The sequence below is a fragment of the Protopterus annectens genome, chromosome 8.part0 (assembly GCF_019279795.1).
Source record: "Protopterus annectens isolate FY-2018-M chromosome 8.part0, PAN1.0, whole genome shotgun sequence".
Taxonomy (NCBI): domain Eukaryota; kingdom Metazoa; phylum Chordata; order Ceratodontiformes; family Protopteridae; genus Protopterus; species Protopterus annectens.
Window position 1 is genome coordinate 1,320,626,679 of NC_056741.1, and position 14,589 is coordinate 1,320,641,267.

Consider the following 14,589-nt stretch of genomic DNA (forward strand, 5'->3'; position numbering starts at 1 on the left):
TCACTTACTAAAACAATTATGTTGGTTAGAACTCGCCAACTTACCAAACTATAACCAACTCACCGTAGCTCATTACTTGCTGTACCACACAAACAAGATTCCTGATCTCTCAGGCTTACTCAACTTTCACAATTCTACTCGCCAACTAAGATCCACAAGCAAACCCTTCTTGAAGTAGCTAAGTGTAAACACAGTGCTGGTGAATCTCTCTACTCCTACACAGTTGCTAAAACCTGGAATTTTCTTCCACCATTTATCAGACTGCAAAACAGCAGTCCCAGCTTTAAAATCCAATTAAAAGCCCACCTCAGTCTCATCTGACAATGTACCTGTACTGACCATGGCTAGTCCTACTACCACCATTCAGATAAATCTTCCTCTGGCACTACTCAAAGGTCAAACACATAGAAAAAAAACCTACCATAACGAATTGTATTTTAAACATATGTGTATAACTGTATATATTATTACTGCACTTTCTTACTCAAATACATTACATTTTCTATTTTACTACTGTACACTCTATATTGTACACTTCTGTAACTTGTAATCATACTATGCTATAATACACTATTGTTTGCTCTATTAAATTGTACTCATCTCTGACTTTTGTATTTTTGTCATATATGTGGAGCTTTTGTATGTGTGTGGAGCTTTTCTCCCCAGGTCTCTGCTGAAAATGGGCACCTGACTGCCCAGGCAGACCAACCCGGTAATCAAATATAAAATAAAATATAAAATAAATATTTTTTTTTTATGTTAATGTCATGGGAGGGTTCAGTGTTTTCAGTTTTGGTATTTTGGGTTTTTGTGGTTGTGGAGTTTCGTTCTTCTGGTCTCAAGATACTGAAATTCAATAATTCAGTATTTCATGAATCAGAAGTGAATCCATTTTTGCACCTCTCCTGGGATAACCTAAATGATGCATCTCTCTCTCTCTCTCTCTCTCAACCTCTTCTCCTCGGCCTCTCTTCTCTGTATATAACCTCTGTACTCACTAAATGGCTCTCATACTCTTCCTGGTATAACTATAGTCTAGTCTACTGTTCCTTGTACCTCAAAGCACATTCTATATTTATTGTCAACATCACAATTTACAAAATGTTTCTGCCATAAAAATAAAGCTTTGTAACAAGCTGCATTATATGTCAACCAGAAATAATCAGTTTTCATTTTCTGGTCCTCATAACTAATACTGTCTGACATTTTACTCTGTTGTGTGCTACTTCCATATCAGATGTAAAAATATTTACCAAACTGTGACTTATATTGACCTAAAATGTATTTATGCTTATTGTCTACAATGAATTATCAATTGTTTTACTGTTTACATGTTTTATTGTGGAGCTTTTCTCATCAGGTCTCGGCTGAAAAGGGGCAGCTTGACAACCCATTCAGATCATCCTCGTAAACAAATGCAGACAATAAATAAATAAATATTTCAGAATATCACCAATGTGGTAAGGAATCATTACTGGCTACTGGGTAGCTGCTTTGTCTTAGATACAAAGTCATATAACCAATAATAAAATCTTACATGGTATGTACCCTGTATATCTAAATGAGTTCCTTTTTCCATGTGCTTTGATCTACCGGATCTGTTTAATTTTTTTTTTTTTTGATGGTGATGGAGTCTGAGAGCATGTCTGGAGACTGCAGGATGTTAGCCATTTTCTTTATATGCTAACCAGCCTCTGGGATTCTTCAAAACTGTACTTGTGTTTGAATACAAGCCAATACTTGTTTAGGAAGGCCTGTAACTTTATGTGACTGGGGATTTAGGTGCTGCAAAGCTGATTTGTCTTTTATATTATTAGATAACTGTGTTACTTATACAGTCCAAGAAACTTGTTAAATAGTCAATGAAAGTAAAGTTTTGCTATATCAAACCAGTGACCTGAAAATTTGCACTGACTTGGAGCCATTGTCATTTGCAATTCTGTTTTATTAATTTAAATATCTCCAAAAATTATATTTATTTTTATGGATTATTGGAACAATCAACTTCTTGAGGTAAAAAAAATGTATAAGTTGTTTTTCTCAGTTACTGGCAATCTTAAAACACTTCCACTGCAAAAATGATAGTAAACATATTCAAGTGGAAGCTTAGAAGCAATTCATATTTTATCTGCTTGTTGAGGAAGACTGGTTTAATTTTGTCAAAAGTTTAGAATAATTTTTGTGGTTACAACATATTTTGCTTCCCGAATGATTACAATTGAAACAGAAGATCCTATGCCCACAATGCAAGCTGCTTGCACATATAACACATCGCATAGGCACATAGAAATGGTTAAGGCAGGTGAACTGAAATTGAAAGATGAAAGGCTAATAATGGTGACCCCAGTCCTTTGAAAATGTTGGAGAAACAGAAAATTGCAGGTTCTGTAAAACAGAAGAGGAAACAGTTGCTCATCTTGTTGCTGGGTGTGATATACTCATCCAAAACCAAAACTCATGCCAAGAAACGTTTTGACATATACAATTTAATAAACAAAAAAAGGGTAATAAAATGCAAAGCTTTCGGGGACAGCCCTTCCTCAGTGCAATATTCACAGTTAATAATATCAATCTACTTATATACTTCAATTTAAAATCACATGACACACACAACCTAATCATATGATAAATCATTATCATATGACTTGTACAAAACATTAAATTTATAACAATAACTAATGTCTTCATTAAACTATATCCATACAGTAAAAAAACTAATTCATTATTACATCCATTATTTATATTGCATCTGCTTTCTGACCAAAATGGGCTTCAAGCTAACAGCAGCATTAATTCCTGGATATCTATCTGTAGCAAGCCTCACTATCCATGCATTCGCTAATGTATTTGTGGGGATATTTCTACACATTTCTGATCGATGCTCTATGATATGAAGTTAGAGGGTGAACAAAAATGTTCTCAGTTATTACACATACACAACAATGTTTTCAACTTGATTTTCAAACCAATCACACAGTTTGGATAAAAAAATCTCCTGTATCCTTTATATAACTTTGCACCTTATGCATGTGATATCTAGGAACTGGCATATCAACAGTGGTGCCAGGAATAGAGCAGATCATTGAAAATGAACCAAGGTTTGTGTATAGGAATAGTAGGAGTTTAAAGCAGAGGTTATATTACAGAAAAATTACACAACTTTCTAGAAGTACACTGAGTAATAAATAGGGTACTTTTCTATGCTACAATTGTAGTTGTTGTTTTGTTCACCCTCTGACTTCAAAAAGATTTATGTTTCATTGCTCTGCAACTTGTAATACTGAAAAATTAATAACTCTTATGACCTGCATTAAATGTGATGCCTTCTTCTTCTTCTTTCGGCTTTTCTCGGTTAGGGGTCGCCACAGCAGATTACCTGTCTGCTCATCATTGGCAGTGGAGTTTTACGGTGTCGAGTTGCCAGCCCGGCGCCCAGCCTTCCACAGAAGGCACACACTCACACCTAGGGCCAATTTAGAGTGTCCAATCCACCTACAGCATGTCTTTGGGATGTGGGAGGAAACCGGAGCACCCGAAGGAAACCCACGCGACCACAGGGAGGACATGCAGACTCCGCACAGAAGGCACCCCAGCCGAGGATCGAACCAGAGAACCTCTTGCTGCGAGGTGGCAACGCTAACCACTGCACCACCGTGGCCACCCAAAATGTGATGCCTTCTATGTAGGCAAATCTATCAGGAGGTTAAAAGATTGTATTATAGAGCATCGATCAGAAATGTGTAGAAATAGCTCTACAAATGCATTAGCAAAACGTGTTGCAATTTGAGATACAGTGGACATAAAAAGTTTACACACCCCTGTTAAAATGCCAGGTTTTTGTGATATAAAAAAATGAGACCACAATAAATCACTTCAAAACTTTTCCCACCTTTAATGTGACCTATAACCTGTACAATTCAATTAAAAAACAAACAAATCTGTATGTACAATACGCTGGTTGCATAAGTGTGCACACCCTTAAACTAATACTTTATTGTGTGCACACCCTTAAACTAATACTTTGTTGAAGCACCTTTTGATTTAATTACAGCATTCAGTCTTCTTGGGTAGGAGTCTATCAGCATGGCACATCTTGACTTGGCAATATTTGCCCACTCTTCTTTGCGAAAGTGCTCCAAATCTGTCATATTGCGAGGGCATCTCTTGTGCACAGCCCTCTTAAGGTCACCCCACAGATTTTCTATTGGATTTAGGTCTGGTTTCTGTCTGGGTCATTCCAAAACTGTAATTTTCTTCTGATGAAGCCATTCTTTTGTTGATTTGGATGTATGCTTGGGGTCATTGTCATGTTGAAAAGTGAAATTCCTCTTGATCTTCAGTTTTCTAGCAGACGCCTGAAGGTTTTGGGCCAAAAGTGACTGGTATTTGGAACTGTTCATAATTCCCTCCACCATGACTAAAGCCCCAGTTCCAGCTGAAGAAAAGCAACCCCAAAGCATGATACTGCCACCACCATGTTTCACCGTGGGGATGGTGTTCTTTTGGTGATGTGAAGTGCTGTTTTTGCGCCAAACGTACCTTTTGGAATGGTGGCCAAAAAGTTCAACCTTGGTCTCATCAGACCATAACACATTTTCCCACATTGCTTTTGGGAGACGATGTATTGTTTTGCAAATTTTAGCCAGGCCTGGATGTTTTTCTGTGTAAGAAAAGGCTTCTGTCTTGCAACCGTACCCCATAGTCCAGACATATGGAGAATATGGCAGATTGTTGTCACATGTAGTACACAACCAGTACTTGCCAGAAATTCCTGCAGCTCCTTCAATGTTGCTGTAGGTCTCTTGGTAGACTCTCTGACTAATTTTCATTTTGTCTTTTCATTAATTTTGGAGGAATGTACAGTTCTTTGCAACGTCACTGCTGTAACATATTTTCTTCACTTTTTGATGACTGTCTTCACTGTGTTTCATGGTATATCCAATGCTGTGGATATTTGTTTCTACCCTTCTCCTGACTGATACTTTTCAGCAATGAGATCCCTTTGATGATTTGTAAGCTCTCTGTGAACCATGGCTTTTGCTGTAGCAGGCAACTGAGTAAATGTCAGGAAAATCCTACTAGGACAGCTGAACTTTATTTGGGGTTAATTAGAGTGTCTTTAACTGATGGCAGGTGTGTACCCGAGAAGACTGAATGCTGTAATAAAATCAAAAGATGCTTCAACAAAGTGCTAGTTTGTGCACACACAACAAAGTATTAGTTTAAGAGTGTGCACACTTATGCAACCAGCGTATTGTACGTTTTTTATTGTTATATTTTTTCCCCTAACAGATTTGTTTGTTTTTCAATTGAATTGTACAGATTACAGGTCACATTAAAGGTGGGAACAGTTCTGAAATTATTTATTTTGGTCTCATTTTTTTATATCACAAGAACCTGGCATTTTAACAGGGTATGTAAACTTTTTATATCCACTGTAAGCCATGATTTTAGATTTAGAGTTATGTATGTAATTATAAAGAATTTTAGAGGGGGCAGTATAAATAATGCCTTAGAAGTAATACAATATGAATGGATAGTGAGGCTTGCTGCAGGCAGATATCCAGGAATTAATGCTGCTATTAGCTTGAAGCCTGTTTTGGCCAGAAAACAGATGCAATATAAATAATGGATGTAATAATGAATTAGTTTTTTATTTTATTTAAAGAGTATAATGAAGACATTAGTTATTATTACAAATTTAACGTTTTGTATAAGTCATATGATATTGATTTGTCACATGATTAGATTGTGTCATGTGATTTTAAATTGAAGTATATATGTAGATTGATGTTATTAATTGTGAATATTACACTGAGGAAGGGCTGTGCCTGAAAGCTTTCTGTTTTATTTCCATTTTTTGTTTTATTAAATTGTATGTCTCAAGACGTTTCTTGGCCTGAGTTTTGGTTTTGGATTGTTGCTTTGTTCTACTTGGGGCTGAGTTAACCACTATTTTGTCCCTTTTGTTATATTGCGTTATATTCATGCCGGGAGGTCTGTGTACTGAAAGACACAATAATGTGGTAAGGACTGCTGCACTGGGGATTGACAAACACTGAAATACAGAAGTAGTTAAGAAGCATTAGAAACACGAACCACAAAGCATTATAGAAAATGATAAAACTTTAAATCACATGAGATCACCCATTATCAACAGTTGAAAAAAAAATAGATGCAAGAAAAACTGACATTCTACACCATGAAAGAAATGCAAAAGTAGTGTTGATGATCAAAATTGCTAGGCCCAGTATCTTACATACAGAGAGAGACAGTCATAAACTACCAGGATTTGCAAACAGAAATGAGGGCAATGTGGAAGAAAGATACTTATAGTGCTAACAGTTGTAGGAGCAACAGGTCTACAAGAGGATAGTGAGACCAGCTATGTTATATGGGTTGGAGACAGTGGCAGTGACAAAAAGGCAGGAGTCAGAGCTGGATGTGGCAGAGTTAAAGATGTTAAGATTTGCACTGGGTGTGACAAGGGTGGACAGGATTAGGAAGAGGTATATTAGAGGGTCAGCCCAGGTTGAAAGGTTTGGAGACAAAGCCAGAGAGACAAGATTACATTGGTTTGGATATATGCTGAGGAGGGATGCAGAGTACATTGGGAAAAAGATGCTAAGGATGAAGCTGCCATGTAACAGGAAAAGAGGAAGGCATAAGATAAGGTTTATGGATGTGGTGAGAGAGGACATGCAGGTGGTTGGTGTGACAGAGCAAGATGCAGAGGACAGGAAGAAATGGAAACAAACGATCTGCTGTGGCAACCCCTAACGGGAGCATCTGAAAGAAGAAGAAGGTAGTGGAAATTATTCAGGAGCTATTAGAGAAGATAGAAACTTCTGAAAATATAGCTAGGGAGCAGGATAAAATTAAAATGGAATTTAAAAATAGAATGGAAATAAAAGAAAGGGAGATATGGTTAAGAAGCAACAAGAATTATTTAGAGGGCATGACAAACATTAAAGTATTGCAAAATAAGGGAAATCTCACAGAAGAAGAACAGGAGCAACTACAGAATGCTAAACAGAAAATAAGGGACTACCTTGATAATATGCGTTTAGATAAGCAACTGTTTTTTGATAATAACTTTAGAGCACAAAAACTTTTAGCATAACGATTCAGACGGCAGCAAGGGGAAAGGGCGGTCACCAAGCTTAGGAAAACTATTACAAGGAAGATAACTATGGATCCTGTAGAAGTATTAGAAATATTTCGGAAATTCTATGAAAGTCTATATAAAGCACAGAAATGTGGAAATCAAAAAAAGGTACAAATGGAAGTGTTTATGGAAGTATTAAATATGGCAAGGCAGAAGGAGGCGGAGGCTCAGTTACTAACAGGATAGGAGGAGATGAGATAAAAATGGTGATGTATAACCAATCTACAGGAAAGTCCCCAGGATTAGATGATATTCCTGTGGAAGTTTAGAAGTTTGGAAGCTAGGAAGGAAAAAACAGATGAAGACATGGAAGGTTTTGTTTAACAGTAATTTAAGAGAAGGAGAACTACCAACATTCTGGAAAAAGTGATAGTAGCTGTACTATCTAAATAGGGCAAAGATCCATCAGATCCAGCTTCATACAGGGCCATTTCAATACTAAATTACGATTATAAAGTGTTTATGTCTATAATGGCTAAAACAATGGCAAATGTGATGTCAAAACTGATAGATATGGATCAAAGTGGGTTTGTGGAGGGGAGGCAAACATTTGACAACATAAATAGAACAGTGATAACCCAGAGGGAATCAGAAAATACCACTGTTGCTGGTGGGTCTTGATGCAGAGAAATCATTTGACATAGCAAGCTCGGATTTTCTGAGCAGAGCAATGGAAGCATTTGCATGCCCTGATAAAATTATAAGGCTGCTTAGGAGGACATATGAAGATTCAGAGGTGAAAATTAAGGTGGATGGGGACATGGGGTCCTCTCTGATAATCTCTGTTTGAGCAGAGTAACCAGGCAGGAGTGTCCTCTCTCCCCTTTGTTATTTGCATTATATTTAGAACCACTGGTAAAGAAAATAAGAAACTCAGAAATTCAAGGATACAAGTGCAGTAGTCAAGAAAAGCTGGCTGTATTTGCAGATGACATTATTTTATACCTAACAAAACCAGTGTTGTGAAACTTTGTCGGGATATAAAATTAATGAAGCAAAAACAAAAGCAATAGCAGTAAATTAGGTAGCCACATACAAACTGGTTCAGCGATATCCATATTTATGAGGACATGATAAAATGAAGTATTTAGCAGCATGGATTAAAATGATACTGGTGTGGCAGCTAAGGATATGTGGGAAGAGACTAAACAAAAGATAATACAAAAACTGAGAAAATTAAAGGTCTGTTAGACGGATATTGATAATAAAATACAAGCAATTAAAATGCTTTTAGTTCCTTTAGTCTTACACACTGGTCGGGCATATTTTTATCAACCAGAGGAGAAGTTGTGGAAAGCAATTAATAAAGACCTGAAGGTTTTAATCTGGGAAGGGAAGATGGCAAGAGTCAAGCGGTATCAGCTTATTCTTCCAATAGAACACAGTGGACTGGGACTGCCTGAGCTGAAGGGATATTTCAGAGCAACACAGTTAAGGCTCCTGTACACAGCAGAAAAAGAAAACTATAACTCAAAGTGGAAAGAGATGATGATGAAATGGGGAGAAGCTTAAGTAATAGGGAGAGACTGGGATTTTGGTTGCAGACCTTTAAGGAGAACAATAATCATACAGAATATTATATTCATAAAGTAGCAGAAGGTCTTCTAAGAACTAAGCCAACACAGGACTGGAGAAAGGAGATTCTACCAATAGGTATGACTGCAATTAGGGATACATATAACAGGCACTAGGGATGGGAATGTATTGGAGAAACTGACAAAGGAACCAAGATACTGGGAGCAAATAATTAGAGAGGGAAAGGTAATAGAATGGGAAGATGCCAAGTACTTATTTGGACTGCAGGCTAGAGACTGCCTTCCATATCAAGGCTTGATATCAGCGTTTAGGCAAAGAGAAAGAAATTGGGGGGTCCTAAATGAAAGACCAGCACTGGTAGAGTTTTTACTAGAATCTAGAACAGAAGTTGCCATTAAGAAAGGAATAATTAGTGAACCATATAAAATATTGCATGATAACTATAAGAATCAATCAGAGGAGGTTAGGAAGGACTGGGAAGAGAGGTTAGGTAAGCAATTCACAAAGAAACAATGGGGGGATATATGTATGTCTCCCAAATATGCAAAAAAATCTAGAAGATTTCAGATCTTTGCCTGGAAGTGCTTACATAGGTATTTGTATACCCCAAGCAGACTTCAAAGAATTTTGCATTAGGTAGACAGCAAATGTTGGAGGTGTGATGGGGTAGAAAGAGGTAACTGGGAACATATTTTGTGGGAGTGTAATGAGTTAGTACACTTTAAAGATTCCCTGCAGACTGCTCTGCCAGAGGTACTGGGCGAGCAAGTTGGAGTGACTAGGGAAATTATTTTTTTGAGCTACGATACGAACTTGGAATTACCTAAACATAGTAAGGCTTTGCTGAGTCTAATTATGATTGCTGCCAAAAAAGCAATTACTAGAAAATGGAAATCACAGTCTAAACCAACTTTACTTAAAGTAGTGAAGATAATAACAGAGTTAAAACAACCGGCACTGGGATCTTAAAAAAGAGTGGGAGCAAATTACATAGGAAAAATGGGAACTGCGGGATCAATACCTGCAGAGGAGGACCAACGTTTAAAAGAAGGCAGGATTTGAATGAGCTATTTAATGGCTGACTAACAATGACTGAATATGTTAAAAATATGTATAATGTTTGCAGCTACAGTTGTGTCACGTGGTTTGTAATGTATAAAGTTTGCAACTGAGATTTTGTCACTATAGTTTATTGCCATTTATATAAATGTAACATGGCCTACGTCATACGTGATAATTATAAAGATATTTCTTGTTTAAAAAAAGAGGGTGAAAATGAGGTACAAAAATGCAGACAGATTGGTTAAAACCTGCATTATCTAGCAGCAAGACTGGTTGGTCAGTGCTAATCAGTGCTGGTCAGCATTGACTTATTTTACAGTAAATTAATGGAATATAATATAATTCATATAACTCTGCTCCTTGTTTTGTTAACATTTTCCAGTTGTGGTTTACTTTAATTCAACGAAACTGCATTAAGCCACTGTCAGTCAATAAATGCAGCATATAGGGCATTACTATTTTCTTAACAGTTGTAGGAAGAACATTAAGAATGAAGAATAAGGCTTGGTTTATTGCTTAACCTACAAGAGGTACTCCCTCTTCAGTTCTCCACCTGTCTGAAAATGATCACAGCTAATTATTTCTGACTTTTACTTAATAAGGAGTTCGGATGAATTCTGTCTTCTCACTTCCTATTTATTTTCACTAGCACTTTACTGAGTTCTGGAACTACATAGCAGAGAAAAATGAACAGGAGAGAAAACAATCTCAAGATAAGCAACAAACTGTAGTATGGGTATATGATATAGAATACAGACTTTATATCACTTCTGTCATTAGACAGAAAGAAATTTAAGAAAAATTTGAAAAAAAAAAACACCAAAGATTTTCATATTTACTTTGCCTTTAAACTATTGTAGTAACTGGCCTACATATTTCTGAGTTAACAAGTCACAGATTACCGTACTGATGTAAACAACTGAATGATTTAAAATGATTAGCACCATTTTTTTAGTTTAGCAATTCTGACTGACCTGTTCCAAATGAAGGGGATATGAATACTGCAGTCAAGCACAGCAAACGAAAGACAGGAGCCATGCTACTTCTGTTCAGCCTTCTCTAAATGAACCAGGAACTTGCTTTTGGAAGTCATATGCTAAAACTATTGTCACCGCTCCTGTTTAGCTTGTTCTGCTTTAAGCAGGAAGTAGGGCTAACTTGAAAAACACAGCTTCAGCAGAATTAAAGGGGCAGAGCTCTTTTTAATAGATCACTTGTGAGGTTTCAGCAGGGTTGAGATACAGGAACATCCAATGTTATCTGTTTCTTGCAGGTTTAATTGCAAGTGACACCAAGGCAAAATGAGCTGGTAACATGAAAAAAAATTTGTTAAGAACTTCTCGAAACAATTGAACAAGGAGACAAACAATGCTTCACCGCAGTCTACCTTAATTTAATTTTCAGTCTTTTATTAAGACCTACCAAATGAAACCCTTAATAAAAGTTCCACACAAGATCTGAAGAAGGCACTAAAGTAAGATGAAAGTGCTTATCTTAGAGCTCCAGCACTTTTTACTTATGTTTTATTATCTTTTACTAGTGACTTCATAAATATTTTACATTTGTTATTAAAGTTTGTATATGATTTTGTCCGCATACAGCCTTCTCTGTGGTTGCTACACTTGATTTTACATTCGCCTGTTTTCTTATTTGATCAAGCTACATTTAGTAGTCTCTGGTGTGTTTTGCTTTAATATGATTATATATGTAGTAAATTCAGGGTGATTTCATACAATTAATTCTAAACAGCAGGCATTCTTTGGCTAGTGTAGAAACAGCAAATGCAGTGCTTGTCTCATTCCCCGGTTCATATTCTGTTGACTGTCATTGACCAGTAACATGTTTAACTTTAAAGCACATGATAGTTAGAATTAAAATCAAATGAGGGAGGAGAATGCTTTTCATGGAATAAACAAAGCAAAGCAGAATATTCAGTGTCATTCACTTAATCGTAGTACAGATGAATGGTACAAACAGAAGTTATAAGCATTTGAACACCATAGGCTGTACAGAAACAGTCCAGAACAATGATATATCCTTTCTTTATATAAGAACTGGGATGCAGTGTGCAAAGAAAAGTTGCAAAACACTTGTGTGCATTGCATGTTATGGGGAACTATATGATTTAGCTCTAGATGCGTTAGTCAGTGGTTTGCAATATGCCAACAGGCACACGTAAATAGTTTCCTTGAACAAGAGTTACAGATATATGCATCATACATTTTTATTATGCTTTAGTCTGCGTCTGTTTGCATGGAAACTAAGTTGTCCAGTAAGAAAGAACTATCCAATCTATCCATATAAGTGCATGTGTGTGAATGTGTGTGTGCGTGTGTGTGTAAATATATATATATACATATATATATATATATATATATATATATATATATATATATATATATATATATTATTTATTTATATGTGAACACTATAAATGGTTGAACATTAATATTGAAGTTCTGTAATGCTAGCAGAAGTGATCAAATAGTCATACGATAGCAGAATGCCAGCATTACTTAGTGGGAGGTTAGAGTGCATGTGTGTGTAAGTATATATAAATGTGTGTGCGTGTGTGTGTCTGTGTGTGTATGTGTATATATATATATATATATATATATATATATATATACATATGCACACACACACACATACACACACACACACACACACACACACACACACACACACACACACACACACACACACACACACACACACACACACACACACACACACACACACACACATACATGCACTTATATGTATGTGTGTGTGTGTGTGTGTGTGTGTGTGTGCATATATATATATATATATATATATATATATATATATATATATATATATATAATTAATATAAATATATATGTAATTCATGGGACTGCTACAGCTAAACTGTCCAGCTTTGCACCTTGGAGCTAAGGCTTCTAAATCTTCTTACTAAGTATAGGGATTCACATCTTGATCTGGGGGCTTATAATTTTTTCCTAAGTGCTCTCTTTGGACCAAATGAGTATGCATAATTTTATTTATTTATTTATCTATTTGACATTTGTTGACCGGGAAAGTCCGACTGAGCTAAAGCCCTTTTTTGGCAGAAGCCCATAGAGAAAAGCTCCACGGTGAATATACAAGTTAGTAAAATGCAATATACAAAATTCAAAATACAAAAATACAGGTTAGTAAAAAACAAAATTCAAGTAGTACATGTAAAAATAGATTGTGGCACACATTTATATATAGAGTCTTCATTTAGGGAGTGGTAAAATGTGTAATATAAGTGCAAACCTTGTTACATGATCTAAAAATTGAAAATAGTATCCGCAGTAAGGAAGTAAGTAGTGTAGATGGAAGGGGAAGGTTAAGTGAGAAGGGAGGTTAGGAGAAAAGGATAGAGAAGGAATATAAAGAATAAGCTGAGGTAAGTGGGGGTTGATGAAGTCTGACTTGAGAGACTGTATAAAAAGGAGAATGGGTAAAGGGGAAGAGTAAGATGGGTGGAGGGTAGAGTGCTCAGGGAGGAGTTTTACCATGACATGTCCAAGTTCATAGGTTCATACTAGGCTATCTGCCCAAGGGCATTTATAAGTCTAGCCAGAATGTGTTTGGCTTTCGCCACCCATTTTAAATTTATTTTGCTATGCCCTTTTTCGAGGTTAGTATACTGTGCCTCTGTCTAACAGTGACACAGAAGTGATACCTGGGGTAAACCTACGATCTCCCATCCACTCATCAAGATTCCTCTTGAAGAGAGTCAATGAGGGACTCTGCCTAACCTGGACTGGGATTTTATTCCAGAGTGAAGGGAGCCTTTGGGTTATGAATCTGTCCCTCCAGCATGTCCTATTTATTTCAGTGCTGAGGTTCAAGTCTCTCGAGCGCGTAGCTCGATGGGATTTGGATTTTCTGAGGTGCAGCATGTCCATTAATTCCGGGTTGGACATGGCTTTATCGTCAGGCACAGATCGCCTCTGAACAGGCGGTATGCCACTGAGTAGAGCTGGAGTTTCTTTAACCGGGCAGCATATGGCATCTGTTTGAGCCCTTTGATCCTCTTGGTGAGGTACTTTTGGGGTCTTTCCAGTTGCTGCAGGTGTCTGGTAAGGTACATCCCAAAAGGGGCATTGTACTCAATTATGGGCCTGATGAGGGATGAGTAAAGAGGTATGATGACCTCCCCTGATCTAGATGTGAATCCCTTCATGATTAGGTGGGCTATATAAAATGTTTTTCTAACCACTTTGGCCATGTGGTTGTCAAATAAGAGATTGCTATCAACTTGGGTCCCCAGGTCCCTAATTACTTCTTCTGTACTTAATGGATTACCACCTATGTGATAATTTGTGGGCACTTTGTTTTTGCCAAAGGGGATGACTATACACTTTTTGGCATTTAGCTTGAGGCCATGGCTTTGGCAAAAGTTGTCTGTTTCTATGAGGCCCTTTTGGAGGATGCTTGTGTCAGCTGGAGAGTCGATTATGGCACCCAGTTTGCAGTCATCTGCGAACTTGGTCAGCCACAGTCCTTCCGTGTTGGCCTGTACCTCCGAGAAATATATACCGAACAAGAGAGGTCCCAGGACTGAGCCTTGTGGGACACCACTTGTAGCTGGTTTGGAGTCCGACATGGCTCCAGCAATTCTAACCATGTGGGTTCTGTCCTTGAGCCAGTTTGCAATCCATCTAGTGACATAGGAGTTTATATTTAAGCTGGTGAGCTTATCTATAATGCCTGAGTGGAGTATTGTATCGAAGGCTTTAGCGAGGTCCAGGTAGGCTGTGTGGACCACCTTCCCCTCGTCAATCGCCTTGGTGACTGTTTCAAAG

At 37.2% G+C, this 14,589-nt stretch overlaps 1 protein-coding gene across 1 annotated transcript in view; it reads right to left on the minus strand.

The window, feature by feature from the left end:
* The window catches only part of SIAE (sialic acid acetylesterase), a 310,992-nt gene extending 300,105 nt beyond the window's left edge, over nucleotides 1-10,887 (minus strand). The window contains exon 1 of the mRNA XM_044080856.1: nucleotides 10,741-10,887. Coding sequence (XP_043936791.1) covers nucleotides 10,741-10,804 — 64 coding nt within the window. The 5' untranslated portion in view covers nucleotides 10,805-10,887. The remainder of the gene's footprint in view (nucleotides 1-10,740) is intronic.
* Between the last annotated feature and the right edge of the window lie 3,702 nt (nucleotides 10,888-14,589).